At 38.2% G+C, this 15,379-nt stretch overlaps 1 protein-coding gene across 1 annotated transcript in view; it reads left to right on the forward strand.

Moving 5' to 3' along the window:
- Positions 1 to 479: 479 nt before the first annotated feature.
- Positions 480 to 15,379, forward strand: part of QKI (QKI, KH domain containing RNA binding) — a gene marked incomplete at its 5' end in the record, with an annotated part of 109,962 nt that continues 95,062 nt past the window's right edge. Inside the window, one exon of the mRNA XM_029944343.1 lies at positions 480 to 656. Coding sequence (XP_029800203.1) covers positions 480 to 656 — 177 coding nt within the window. The remainder of the gene's footprint in view (positions 657 to 15,379) is intronic.

Consider the following 15,379-nt stretch of genomic DNA (forward strand, 5'->3'; position numbering starts at 1 on the left):
GACTTCTGCTGAACTTAAAATCTGTATTATCTGTTGGACGTCTGTTTACCCAGAGACCTAAAATAGCTATGGAAGTAGTCCAGTTTAAATCTCATTCAGACAGGTTAGTTCTGAAGTATAAAAGAGCCTTTGGTATTAGTTTTGTGTGATAGGCATTCTTATTTGACTAAAGTTCTCATGTGGAATGAATGGCCTCATTTAGGCATGGAGAATTTAGGTAAAATAGCAGGTTTATCTCAGAGTGGTTAAGAGCCTGGGCTCTGAAGTTAATTTAAATAAAATATATTATTTCGTTGATAGAAATTTGATTCCTGGTAGAAATTAATTAAGGCTATAGTTCTGTTAAACATAGACTTAATCCAGGGAATGGCAGAATAGGTTAACAATTCTTTACTCCTTACTTTAACACCATATCAGTGAGCCCCCCCCCCACCTTCTTTTTATAATTTCATTTTCCTGGACTAGCAAGAATATTTTTTTGTCTAACACATTTAAAATTTTTACTTTTAACAGAAATTAGCAGAGTACGGAAAGACATGTACAATGACACATTAAATGGCAGTACAGAGAAAAGGAGTGCAGAGTTGCCTGACGCTGTGGGACCTATTGTTCAGTTACAAGAGAAACTTTATGTGCCTGTAAAAGAATATCCAGATGTAAGTATCTTGTTGTTTTATTCAATTTTTTTCTGCTTCACATACTATGGGAAGGGATATGTGTGGTGGTAAATACTTAAGCATTGTCAGCTGCTTTGAAACACTGCCCGGTCAGGGACTAGAGGCATGAATAGTTCGGCTTGGACAGTTTAAAACCGTTTTTAAAATGTGTTTTCACTTAAGTGCTGTTAGGTCACTTTTGAAAATGCACATGGTAAAGACTTGGTTTTAGATTTCAAATCAAGGCCGGGAATACGGAAAGAGCTTTGGTCTTCACGTCACAGAGAGCACCAGATAGAGTTCTCTCCTCATCTTTAACCTGATCTCGGAGAAGCCACAGCCTGGGCCCTGTCATCCTTTCAGTAAAATGAGAGGCTGGACTATGACAGCTGAGGTTCCTTTCAGGTCTAAAATTTTTATGATAAGCGCTCTTGATAAGTTTTTTCTTGTATTTTGTCTTTTTCAATCTTGTTTCTTGCTCAGCTCTACTCCATACATGTCTTGTTGCAAGTAGTAAGCTTGTCCTGTACCAGTTAATTAGCTCCAAACTCTGTGTGTGTTACAGAACCCTGCGTCATATGGTTCTTTCTATCTCTGACTTCATCCTGAGTGATTTCTCCTCTTCCTCAGTACCCTGTAGCCACATTGGCTGTTAGAACAAGTCAGGTCTCTTCTCAGCCCCAGTGCTTTTAGGTCAGCTGTACACTGATTGAGATTTTAGCATAAATGTTACTTCAGAGAGGTCCCCTCTCCCCATTTTATCTAAAAGCAATCTGGTTACTCATTGTTTCACATAAGTCTCTCTATTTTTCTGCAGTGGCACTTACTCTCTGATATTTTAAAATTTATTTTTTTGTTTCTCCTCCTCAGAACAGTAGGTGCTTAAAACAAGAGCCTGTGTTTTTGTTCTTTAACATAAACTCCCAATATACATAGTATTTGTACAGATTGGTTCCAGTTATTAAATAAAAAGGCAATTTGGTGGCATTTTGCAGGATTCAGAGAGCTATTCTGCAAAAAAGGAGTTGGTATTATAAGGTCAAAATGTGATGTATACTCTAAGACTCATTGAGTATATGGACAGTATACTAGTCTAAAGATGGAAAATAAATGTCTTAAGTTGGATTAATGGAAAAAAGCTTTGACATTTCACAAGTTGCATTTCTTTTTCTTTCTTTTCCTTCCTTCCTTCCTTCCTTCCCTCCCTCCCTCCCTCCCTCCCTTCCTCCCTCCTTCCTTCCCTCCCTCCCTCCCTCCTTCCCTCCTTCCTTCCTTCCTGTTTATTTTTGGGAGAGAGACCAGGTCGGTATGAACCAGGAAGGGACAAAGAGTGAGGGAGACACAGAATCTGAAGTAGGATCCAGGCTCCGAGCTGTCAGTACAGAGCCTTGATTTGGAGCTTGAACTCACAAACCCTGAGATCATGACCTGAGCCAAAGTCTGACACTCAAATGACTGAGCCACCCAGGCACCCCACATGTTGCATTTCTAATACAGTTTCTTTAAAGTTCATACATTTACTTTGATAAGTATTTTTGGTTGCACATATATAAACAATTCTGGATAAGCTCAGAGAAGCTCAGCGTTAGGAATTTGGCCTTTGTCTTTGAGACCTTTGCTCTTAACATTATTTGGCTTCAGTGACTCCCAGACTTTATCTTCAAATTTCAGGTTCTTAGGAGAGAAAAGGTATTTTGGACTAATCTGCCATGACTGAGGATGGGAGGTTAAGTAACATAACCGAGACATGGTCACTCTGGCCCCACCCTTGAGGGCTGGAATGATTCCTACAGATGGAAGCTTACGATTGGGGCAGCTGTCCTAATTGGAGTCTCCTGCTGTTTGGTGTTTCAGTATCTCCTAAAGGGTATCGGCCTTCTCATCTCACTGTTTAAACTCCGAAGGATAACGTCTCGGCACTAGTCGTTAACACAGAATATGTAGGATCATAAGACCTTGTAAAGAATATAACCTTGGTCTGCCTAGTCGCCGTTCTTCTGGGAGGAAAAAAATCCTTTTCAGGGAAGGGATAATTATATTACATTATTTATGACACGTTTCTTCTGGTTCCCCCTCTTTTGGGGGGGGAAAGTCCTGTTCAGGGAAGGGGTATTTATATTGTATTATTTAAGACATGTTTCATATAATTCTCTAAGTCAGAAGGGATATATATGATAGTGTGGGTCTGGAGTAATCTTTTCTCTCTCTTTCTTTCTTCCGCCAATTGGGATTCATTGCCAGGGTAAACTCCTGTTGCTGACAGGCGTCTTACAACAAAACATTGTTTAGGTCTATGGATCTCAAAATGTGGTCCCAGGACTGTAGTACCTTCTGGGAACTTGTAAACATTCAAGCCCCACCCCAGTCTAGGTGAATCAGAAACTGAAGGGGCAGGACACAGCAACTTGCCTTCCAAACCGTGTAGAGGATTCTGATGCATGTTAACATTTGAGGAGACTGCTCTTATTTGTTTATCATCAGAATAAGCGGTGCTGACAGGTGGTTCTTTTGCCAAGCGTTGTTCCAGGAGGCAGGTACTGTGGTGCATTACACAATGCCTCTGCCCCTGTGGAGCAGACACTGTAGTGGCAGAGACCGACAACAAAGGAATATGTAGGTACGGAAAGTGCTGTGGAAAAAAATAAGATGAGCTAAGCACCTAACTGGTGACTGTGTACTTACAGTAAAGGTATCTATTTTGAGATGGAGAGGATGCAGAGATGTGAACAAAGTGATAGGGAGGAAGGCATGGAAATTATTTGGGAGTAGAACATTCCAGGCAGAGTGAACAGCAAGTACAGTGACAGGCATGGGTGTGCCTGGGAAGTGGGGTAAGATGCAAGGTTAGAGAGCAGAGGGGCTGCGGGACCCAGGAGGGCTTTCAGACACTACTCTGGGTGAAGTCGGAAGCCAGTCAGATGTTTCGAGTCAAGGAGTGATGTGAACACTTGGGTTTTAATAGATTCATTCTTGGTGCTGTGGGCAGTGGTGGCAACAGGGACACCAGCTAGGGGACAGAAGAGGAACTTGAGCAAGAGGACTTAGGAATTCTTGGATCTCACATGGATTGTTAACTTAGAGCCAATAGCACATGGATATTGAGTGTGAAGGAAAGTCTGGTAGAGCTCAAAGGTTTTGATCAGTTGGAGAAATAGAATCATCAGTCCCTGAGGTGGAAAGACTGAGGCAGGAGCCCGTTGGGGAGGTGGAGATTCAACAGTTCTGATGTAGAGGTATTGGGTTTAAAGGTAGATGTCAAGGAGTGGGCATATCAAGTAGGCAGGGGTGTGTCTGGGTTGGCACTTCAAAATTTCTATTTTAACAATGCTTTTTAAGTGAGAAATTTAGTTATAATTTACAAGAGGAGAGAAATGGATATAAAACCATTTTGGTTCTCCAGATAATTTTTAATGCCCTAATTTTAATTTTCTATTACAAGAATTTAAGTTCTATTTAAAAATGAGATTTCTATTTAAAAATAAGTTATAAGAATTAAATTAATTAAATTTTTTCTTTGAGGTTATTAAATGCCAAATGAATAATAGCTATTTTGTGTGATCTGTATTAAGAACTTTATGTGATCTATATTAGGAACTTTATGTCAGCTTTGGGAAGAAAATAGCATCAAAGTAAAGTAGGGGAATGCATAAGATTTTGGCAGTATGGGAAAAGATTGATTTCAGAATTATGAGTTCGATATTGGCCACAGTGAAACAAATATGCATTCTTATTCTGGCAGTTTTTCACTTAGTATATCTTAAAGATCATGAATTATGCTTCTCTCCCACCCCTCCCATTTGTATGTAAGCTTGATTTTGTGAATGAATTCATCCTATTTGACTCAAATTATTAAAGCTCTGGAGAGGCATGTGACAAAGTAGTCGGAAGGATGGACTCAGACCTGGACGGCAGGCCGGTTCTGCCAGCTTTCTTTTTGACTTCGGGCAAATTACAGTTGTTTATGTTCATCCCTAAGGAGATAGTAAGTCTCTCACAGGTTTCTGAGGAGTTCTAAGTGAGTCAGTACATGTAGAACACTTGAAAAACGCCGTGATGCTGTATGAGCATTACCCAGAATGCAGGGTCTGTGAGGGCGGGCGTGTTGTCTGTGTTCTCACTGCGTTGGATATTGTGTCTGGTAAATAAATCGGCAGATGTACTCCAAACATCTGTGGTGCACGACCGTGTGAAAGCTGCACTCCTTCAAATCCTACTCAGCTTTTCTTTTAAACTTGGCCTTTGCATTTGCACATAGCAACTTATTTTACAGATGTGTTAATTTGGAAGTATTATTTTGGATTTGATTATGTATAGCTCTGGGACTGATAGGAGAAAAAAATTTTAGATTGAGAAATGAAATAGGGCGGTATACTGTTCTTCATGATGTTTCTGAGTCAGTGGCTTAACGATGTGGGACGGGGAAGGTAACAGGAGTACACTGAAACTGAACTGAGATTGTTTTCAAAGTTGATATTTATTAATATTTGTATTAACGAAGCAGACTTATATTGCATCTCTGCTGTGTACCAAGCCATCCTGGAGGTAGGGATATTAATTCTGTTGAAAAAACTCTTCGACATCGTTGTATAGTAGTGTGGTTTTGAGCCAGACAGGCCTCAGTTTTGAATCTTGGCTTTCCTCCCTTACTGGCTGTATTTGTCAACAGTTGTCACAATCATGCTCCAAAGTAAGCTACTCTAAAACTTACTGCCGTAAAATAACAAACATTGGGGTTTGTGCTCTTTAGCCTTTACTGTATGGTGGCCGAGATTCTGCTGGTTGGGCTTAGCCGAACTTGATGGAGGCCAGTTGCAGGTGGGTTTAGAGCTGTGTTCTTGCTGGGCTTGGTCCAGAGGGGCAGTAGCCGCTCAGAGCACGCCCCTCACTGCCAGAGCCCAGCCGGATTGCTTCTGCACTAAGGCCTCTGCTCCTGTCCTACTAACGTGCTGTCAGCTCAGTGATTGTCACCTATGGAGAATTTTGCCCCTCTTGGACATTTGACGATATCTGGAGATACTTTGGGCTCGCAAAAGCACAAGGGGAAGGGGTACTAAGTGGCATCTAGTAGGTAAATGCCAGGAATGTTCCTGAACATTCTGTAGTGAACAGGGCCGCTCCCTCACAGCAAATGATTATCCTGCCCCGCATGTCTGTAGCACTGAGGTTAAGAAACTGCATTATCGAGTCACTCGGTGAGAAGGGGACTGGAATAGTTATTTGCTGAAAAGTCATCCAGACTATCACACTGACTTTGAGCATGTGTTAATTTTTTAGAATCTGTTTCTTTGTCCATTAAATTATAAGGCGTCCCCACCCCCCACCCCCCAAACGGTTCAACGGAATATAGAGAACAACTGTTTGGAATCTGATGGAGCGCTCAGTATCGTTCTCGTGATTGTGAACATGAAAAAAATTTTCCTGTCCTTGAAGGATCCCACATTCCCGGATGAAAGTTAAAATACATTGCATTAATTCATTTAAGTTTATCATCCATTCATAAAGTGACAGATGTGAAAGAAGATGAAAGTTGTACACAGGCCATCAAACTGGTAATTTGGCTGATTACGTTATTAAGGACTTGTTTGAATCCATGGAGATTTCATAAAGCAGTATGTGAATGAAGTTAAGTCTGATTGATATAAGTAGAAGATGTTATGTTTTGATGAGTCAGTGATAATTCTGTCATTGAATTTGCCTTGTTATTCAGTTTTGAGTTGTGAGAAATTGTTTTATAGGATCTGCCACAGTGGTAGATAAATTCCAAATATTGTCAAGGTCTAGCTCTTAGGGATTGTAGTCATTCTAGTATATATACATGAACAGATTATATGGCCGAACTTTGTTTGGGACGTGAGATGAAATTGTAGTGAGATGTTCTCCAGATATTTAGTATGAATATAACTTTGATTTTCTGATGTTTTTAAAATGGGTTTTAGTTTTGAATGTTGATAGCTTTGAAGGTGGGCCATGGGTGTAGGCTATCATGATGACAAGCGTTAAAGGTTTGTAAGATGGATAAATGCTTTTTCAAATAGTTTTTCCAACAAGGATCCCAGCCTGGCAACTGTAATTTATAATAGAGGTTTATAATTACTCATAACATCCTGTAGTCTCATAATAATAATCTGTGTTAATGGTGGAGCAAGAGTTTTAAGTTCCCTTTCAATTCAATTTTCCTGAGTTCACAGATAAAATCTGGGTAGCCATACCTTCTGATTTAGTATATAGTATAGGGTTATTGGTTTTCTTCCATTTCTCAAGATTGTCTTCTGCATATTGGATGTTGAGCTAGCATTTGTTTGGGATGGATTAGGAGGAGAAGAGGGGGCAGTGCAGTTTGATATTTTTCTTTAGGCCTTTGTTCCTCTGACTATTGTGGCTTCCTTATTGTGTTGAAAGAATTAATCAAGAATCTTCTCGTAGAAACTACTTCCACCTTTGTTCTTAGAAACAAATAGACATTAAATCAAATTTAATCATCTTCAAAGTCTCCTTTTTCTGTACCAAGGTTAAGGCTTAGTTTTTGCCTGGATGTGATGTTAATTATGAGTGAAAATGTAATGCATTGAAAATAACATCCACACATCTCTCTTTGATAGTTGTTTACACATAAAACCATTGAAATAGATTGTTGATTTTCAGGAAGGTTGGTATATATTTTTATTGAGTGGAGTTGTGAAATGTTTCAGATTATTAATCTGTTGGAGATTTTAATTTGGTAGTACCATTTGAAGATATTGAGCATATCTTTAAGCTTTAGGCAGAGAAACTGTTATTGTTGCTTTTGAACTTTATTTACTTAATTTACTTATCTTGAAAGAGAGAGAGAAAATCCCAGGCAGGCTCCACGCTGTCGGCGCAGAGGCCCTGTGCGGGGCTCAAACCCACGAATTGTGAGATCCCGACCTGGGCCAAAACCAAGAGTTAGACGCTTAATGGAGTGAGCCACCCAGGTGCCCCATGAACTTTAAACAGATCAATTTGGTGAGGGTTAATTTCATGGTTTTCTCATCTTTTTGTTTTTGGTTTGGAAGTTTCCCTTTTAGGGCATATTAAGGCCTGCCGTATATCAGATATTTATTAGGGTCTCTATGGTCTGAGATACTTTGAATTTGTTAGGATGTTAATAGAAGTTATTCCAAAAAAGATTTCAAGATAGCCTGAAAACAAATTTTTGTTTAGCTCAGGTTTTCTCACAGTGTAACAGTTTTAAAAAGAATAAGCCTTTTCAGTCTTAAAATGCTAAGGCTTTATTTTGTTACAAATGTATTTTAATATTTAAAAGGAAATTAGTGTTCAGAAGAACACATTAGAAAATGAAGTTTATTTTTAGGGGAGTATTCCTTGTAAGCAAATGTTTTCAGCTGAGATAACAGAGTTTTGTCTATCATTTATCTCATCCAAAAAGAGTTTGTTAGGATCTGATCTGTTAAAGTCATTGCTCTCAGGGACTTATCAATCAGCTGCATACCTAATCACTGATAGCTAGCTAACCTCCATCTCTCTCATACTGTCCCTGAAATAACCAAAGGAACATAACAAAAATTGGAGAGAAATCTGATTTTCAGGGCTATTCATATTTCTTAAACATTGAGGTGTTTCTGTTGGATCTTAAAGGAAAATTCAAGATGTTGATCTATTGGCCCATCTGGAGCGAGCATTGTCCCCTGGAACTCAGTGAGTAGTAGAATCTTCCTGAACCCAACCCTCTTCCCTCCAAACCTGGCAAACAGAATGGGCTCTGGGGGGAGTCAGAGGCTGTAGCACTTGCACTTGACCACCCATCCTAAGGCCTGTGCACAGTAGATGACCTACATTTATTCTGTCAGTGAATGAACTCCTGTTTATACTTTGTTTTGGTTTGAATTTGAGCTGAAAACTGTAGTTTTTGATGGAACCTGCTTTAACTTTAGGAACGTTGCAATCAAAATTTTTCAACAAATAGCCTTGGAACTAAATTCACTTAATTATTTCATTGGGAAAGCATTACATGTCATAATAAATTCAGGTCTCTGAAAGAAACAATTTGTAATTAAATTAGGCACTTGCTGAAATCTGGTTCTCCCTACCATAGAGCACTGTTTTTCTCAAGTTCCAAATCCGTATCATCAGTAAGCGGCCTCCCTAGAATGAACTTGGCCATTTCCGTGCTTCATATTGGTGTGATCATCTTTTCTTTATTATTTGATAAGGAATAATTGAGCTTTAAAAAATGTATCTCTGTTGTATTCTTTGGGGTTAGAGAACAGGATTGCTTTATTAGTTTCTTGCCTTTTATGACACTGTATGAAAGCAGTATAAATTTGCAGTTTTAACAGATTAAAACAAAGGAGAAATCTAAAATTTGTAAAGTAATTAGAAACATGAAGACTGAAAAGATCTCTCAGTATAGAGCAGTGGAATTTTGGCACTCTGCTATGTGTGTGGCCCCTGCTAGGCCCCCGAGAGATCCTGCCCTCACGGTGCTGTTCTGCAGCAGCAGGGGCGGGACTGAGGCCTTGCAGTTGGAAGGGAGGATGGGGACGGAGTAGATAAGGGAAACTTTTAAGATGCTTAGCCTGGGTGGCTCAGTTGGCTAAATGTCCAACTTTGGCTCAGGTCATGATTTCATAGGTCTGTGGGTTCAAGCTCCGCATCGGGCTCTGTGCTGACAGCTCGGAACCTGGATCCTGGAACCTGCTTCAGATTCTGGATCTCCTCCTTTTTCTGCCCCTCCTCCACTCATGCTCTGTCTGTCTCTCTCTGAAAAAGTAAATAAACAAACAAAAAAAAAGATTTCTTACTCTATGATATATGGAGGCTAAGAATGAGAGAGGGCTTCGCCAGTGAGTGGTACTGTTCACTTAAAGTAGAGAATACCGAAGGAGAAGATTTTGTAACTTAATATTATAGAGGAACCAAGAGTAACAGAGGAAAAACATTATCTGTTAACAGAAAAAGTAATTAAAAGCCTCGGTAAACTTCCTTGTTCTCAACGTTGTAGGAACGTTGAGCCAGCGTGGCATAAAAGCTATCACATGTGACTAATAAATCCTGTGATAAAAAAAAAAAAAAGGCAGGCAGCTTTTAGAGTGGAATTAATAATTTTCAAATATGTATGAGGTGATAATATTTATGCACCAAAACTTAAAACATCAATTTCAGAGAGCCCTGATAGTATTCATAATCAGTGGTAAGAACTACATATTTAATCTTGTAGACTCATCTTCTGGGTTTGAAGTGATGCTTGTAAGCTCAGTTTTACTCAGTCCTATTCTTCTCTTTCCCTTTCTTTTTAAATCATACATATTTTTCATTGAACTACATGGAGCAAGTAATCACATAAAGATGTTTATTTATATAAAAGGTTCAGTTAACGTAAAAAGGATGTACATAAGATGATTATTGAAGCTGTGATCCCAGTCAGTGATAGGTGAAGGTACTGGAAAGACAGCAGTGATGTAGTGATGGCATGTTTGGGGATGTTAAAAAGAAATAATAAAAACACAGCTGGCCTCTAAACTTGAATCTGAAGAGAGTTTTTTAAGCTTCATACCAAACATTTTGAATGATTAACAGGGATGAGAAACTAAACATGAGTTCTGGTGTGATTAGGTATATAGTTTAAGGTTTTTAGAAGAAAGGCATTATACTAACAAAGCTCCAAAATTCTAGATCTGATCTGGATGTTGTGGGATTGGGACTCCTTTTGTCACCTCTCACGAATTAAATCCTGATGATAATGGTAACTGTCTTCCAGAAGCGTTCCGAGGATTAAGTGACTTGCATGTAAAGGACCAATAAGCATAGGCATGCTCTCACACTGGAACACTCAGAATAAAGCCTGCCTCTGTGTACTCAGCACCTAAGCAGTGTTGAGTGGCATAGTCCTTGCACGCATGTTAGCTTCCATGTTGAAATGGAAGGTGGAAATAACATTTGTTTTGTTTCTGTGACATCACTGATTTTGTCACTTGGAATTTATCCTGAGATCTCAGGGTTATTTTTCTAGAAGCTAAAGAATGAGTGCTTCAGAAAAACAAACATTACTTAACCAATTAAAATAAAAATATGAAGGCAGTGAAAGCCAACAAGACAGTATTTTTGACAGTGTAAAGTCCAGACTTTTCCACAAGGCTCTTTAAAAAGTCCCTAACTACTTTTTAAACCTTTATTTTTGCTGTTACCCTTATGTTTAGACGCATAATTCTCTGTTCTATAAAAAATGGCAGGTACTTTTAATTTTTCTTCTTGTAACGCCTTTCTCTTTTTCCTGTCTTCCCACAAAACACGTCAACACGTACCGTTGAGCTCACGTGTTCTCACTTCGGTGATTTTGTGTACTGATTCCTGGAGACAGTTGTCCTGTGCAAAGTGAGGGTTTCCGAGCACTGTGCGCCCTCCCCTCCCCCGCACGTCCCCGCGAGCCCACAGTGACGCACGGGTCTCTTGGCAGCTCATCTCATGTCAGAAACTAGTACCTGGCCTTTCTTCTTCTTCTTTTTTTTTTTTTTTAATCCACAGTGCTTCATGAAGTCTGTAGCACATAGAAGAAGCTAATATTTTTTTCAGATTTTTGGATAATTCAAAATGTTCACAGATATCTTATAGTGGTTTTGTTCATTCTCATTTTAAAAAATTACTAAATAAGATATATGCAGTACAGGAACTCTTACAGAGTTCAGAAATTTCTCAAATTTTATTTTAATTGGTTAAATAATGGTTTCTGAAGCACTTGTTCTTTAGCTTCTAGAAAAATAATCATCTATCTTACTCACCTGAGTTTGTTTTGAGTGCTTTCAGCTTCTCTCCCAATTATATCTCATACTCAAAGGATAAAGATTTCGTATGATTTAAGATATACACATTTATATGTCACAGTTTCCTATTTTGGTTATTACTGCTTACTCTTCCTGCCTTTATACCTGCTGGTGTAAATGACTCCTGCGTAGTCTTGTGCCGTCAAGAGAAGATGTTTATAAAGGTCAAAATATGAAAGGTTTTGTAAAAAAGCTTCCTGTAATAATGATTATGTAGCATAAGGAGACTTACTTGCTTATCCAGAATAAAAATGAAAGTAGAAAAGGTATAAGACCTTCATCTCCAAAAGGCACAAGACATTTTGATATTTTCATTCTGTTTTTTGTTTTTGGTGTGTGTGTGTGTGTATGTTACATAGTGCTATCATTGATTTTACTGAACTTTGTGTCTCTCGCCAATACCTATGGTTTGAATTGATTGAACATAGTTCTGACATGAATATTGATTGGTTTTTTCATTTGCATTCATGAGTAGATGAATATGAAAATCGAAAAGATGTGTTGAGACTTCATTTGTTCGTAAATGACAAGAGCAACTTCTATGCTGAATTGGATAATGGTTTTTGAATACTGGAAGAACATTGTGCTGTTCACAGTGAATGACTAGAGACATAGCACACTTTTGATTGAATCTGTATTGTTAATATTTTCTCCTTAACTGCGATAAGTCTAGAGCCAATCAGTAGAACAGTAAATCAAACAAAATTTCATTCTGTTATATTAAAACCAGTTGTACTACCAAATAGCCGTGACTCTTTTTTCATTTTAACACACTTGCATAAGATAGGCTCACTAGTGTTGACTGCATTAGAGTTGGTACCTTTTTTTGTTATTTGCTAGTGAAAGACTTCAACAAATACACATTTCCACATGTGTTTTATGCCTACTTTGTCACATATGATATGTAATTTAAGGTTGCAAGGTGTCTAAAATAAAATCACCTTATAAGTACCAGACACAATATTTTAAAACATTATCAATCTGTTGTACAAAAAAAATCCAAAAGAAGTGTGTGTTCTTTTTAAAATTGTTTTTACAAAATGTTAAGCAGAAATTACTCTTTAATAGCTCCTAGAAGTGTTTCACTGAGATGCTTTTGGAAAGCCATGTTTTATTAGTTATGTGTTTTGATAGTGTGTCTCAGAAGGTTTTATTTTTAATTGTGATTTCTTAAAAAGTTAATGTAAAGATTTGCTATAATATTTTGTCATCAGGAGAAATCCATCATTTCTATTTAAAAAGAAGTGAGGAGCAACTAACAGCATTAGACGTGATTGTTTGTAACCTTTTCTTTAGCAATTAACATGCCATTTAGCAGAAGTATAATTGGTGAGTCACAGAGAAGATCTGTATTTAAAACAGTGGGATTAATGAATGTCTTTCCTCTGCCTTCTTTCTTTCCCATTTTTGGCCTTTAAAGTTGCAGTTAACTCAGGCTGTTTGAAATGATTTTCTTTGAATGTGTTGTGACATTGTTTTAATTGAATGAAGCTGCAGAACTAGCATGATAAATCAACACAGAATGAATTTTAATGCAAGGCAAATGATATTAACTTGGAAATTGGTTGCAGTAGACAAAGCAGCTGCTATGATTAATTTTTTTTTATTCTCTACTTACAGCATTTTGAGAAGGATGACCTTGACAGTTTTGGTTGTATTAGAATCCCAGTGGTATGCACTCTAACACTCTTGAGCTGTTGTTTCTTGGTTCTTGGGCAGTAGAAATTGGTTCATTTTTAAGGTTAGGAAGATTTTGTTTTGCAGATATGTTGGTTTTCACTGGTTTTAAACATTTTTTATTTGGATGATAATTGTACTGCTTTGTTGTGGTAGAAGTCTATATAATCTTAACACTGTGGTTCTGCAAGAAAAGGTGAAACGAATAGGAGTAGGATGTGCCGAAAGGGGTCTTGGAGGTGTTTGCGTGTCACAAAGTGTATGCCGAGCACTTTGACAAAGGACACTCATCAAGAACAATGATGGATTCCTTATTTGAAGTGTTGACTTACTCCTGTTTACAGTGTGTTTTTCTAGATAATTTTTTCCATACGTGTGTCTAGTATATGAGTTGCCTTGGAAAAGGATCTGGATAGAGCACAGCCATTTCTGAGAGAGAGAATAAGGCCACTTATTTTAAAAAGCAGTCAAGGTAACAAATGGAGAGTAACAGCATTTTCACAGATTTCGTGAGAGCAGGGAGTTTCTTTTCGTCCTCCTCCTCTTCCTTCTTTTTCTTAAACCCTAGTATTTTTTACTCTTTACTATACACAGCAAACCTGGAATAAATATTTCATTGAGTTGAATTTGTAAATGAAAGCCTATTTTCTGTTGTACTGAAGAATACCTGAACTAAACAAAATGTGGGAGTGTGGGAAGTGGAGATTGTCTCTGTTCAGGTTGTTTTGAAGACCTGAGCGGGATGGTGAAGTTTTATAGTCTGTGTGACTGTGTAAAAAGGTAGTCAGGAAGCGGCACATCAGTAGGAAGAATGAACATAGGGCCGGGCCCGTAGACAGACTTTCTGTGGTATGTGCCTTATTTCTCTTCCTCAGGCCTTCATACTGATATATTTTTATTTCATACTGCCTGAAGTTATGTTCTAGATCTATTTAGATTAAAAAGCAACATCTTCAACAGTGCCATAGACTTCTTTGTTTGTAAGGGCTAACAGGGTAATTCAGAGCAGCTAGTAAATTTGGAGCTAGTAATTCAGAGCATTTCCAGTAAAATAGAACACAGTGACAAACAAAAAACATTTGCTTGAACACATCAGAGTCCCAGCAAGATTGAGGGCAGATAATTAAAGATATAAGCCTGGCTTCTAGGGACTCCTTTCACGGAGTATGTTTTCGGAATCTGGAGAAGACAGCTGAGAGGCTCAACTCCGGGGGACAGAAGTGGGAGTCTGTAATCCCTCCATGTGCACTCCTCCACATCCTCAGTCTTTGCTTAGAGGACAGGGATGCTGATGGCTATGTGTTCTAGGAGTAAAAGTGAACCAGAATTCCCCAAGTTCTCACAGCTTTTAAGAAATTTTCTTGGATTGTGCTAGTAGCAGTCGGTCCCTGGGAGAGGCTGATGTATGCCCTTCTGGAAGAAAGTAACATCATTTTAGGCCTTATATTATTTCTGGAAGCCCTTTAGTAAGTACTTCTAGTTTGGCATTCTCTAGAAAATAACCCAGAGTACAAGAAGGTGAGATGGCATTAACAAAAATATGAAGAAACAACCAAATGATAAAGACAAATCTACAGGGACTCCTCTAGGTACTAGCATGGTCAGACCTAGACTTTTTAAGAGCTATGCTTAGCATGTAAAAGGTGACAAAGGACAGGTTAGAGAAAATGACAGAGAAATGGGAATATAAAAGAAAAATTAACCTGAAAAAATGGACTGGAATTAAACAGATTTTCTGGAAGGTTAGAAGCATTTGAAGAGAGAATTAGTGACTTTGGAAGGTAGCTCAGAAGAAAATACTCAGTATGTACAGGCAGAGAGTCAAACAGTGTGATAAATGAAAGAAAACCAGTGAGAAAGTTTATGTATTTGGGTTTTAGAAGAGAATGGCCTAGAAGCAGTGTTTGAGAGGAGTGTGGCTTTGAACTTTCAAACCAACTCAATAAAGTCATGATGAATGAAACTGAATGGTAAAACAAAAACCATACCTAGGCATGTTGTAGTAAAACTTCAGAAAACTAGTGTTGAAGAAATTGTAAAAGTAGCAAAAGAGAGGGAAAATGTTACCTTCAAAGGAGCCACAGTTAAGACTCATAGCTCATTTTTCAGAAGTATAATTGGAAAACGAGAATCTTTAAGGTGTTGAAAGAAAGTAACTGCCGAACTAGAATTCTGTACCTATCAAAAATAAAACCTGTTCAGATGAGGAAACACTAAGAAACTCCGTTACCAGAAGATGGTTGCTAA

Source organism: Suricata suricatta, chromosome 7 (assembly GCF_006229205.1).
Source record: "Suricata suricatta isolate VVHF042 chromosome 7, meerkat_22Aug2017_6uvM2_HiC, whole genome shotgun sequence".
NCBI classification, from domain to species: Eukaryota; Metazoa; Chordata; class Mammalia; order Carnivora; family Herpestidae; genus Suricata; species Suricata suricatta.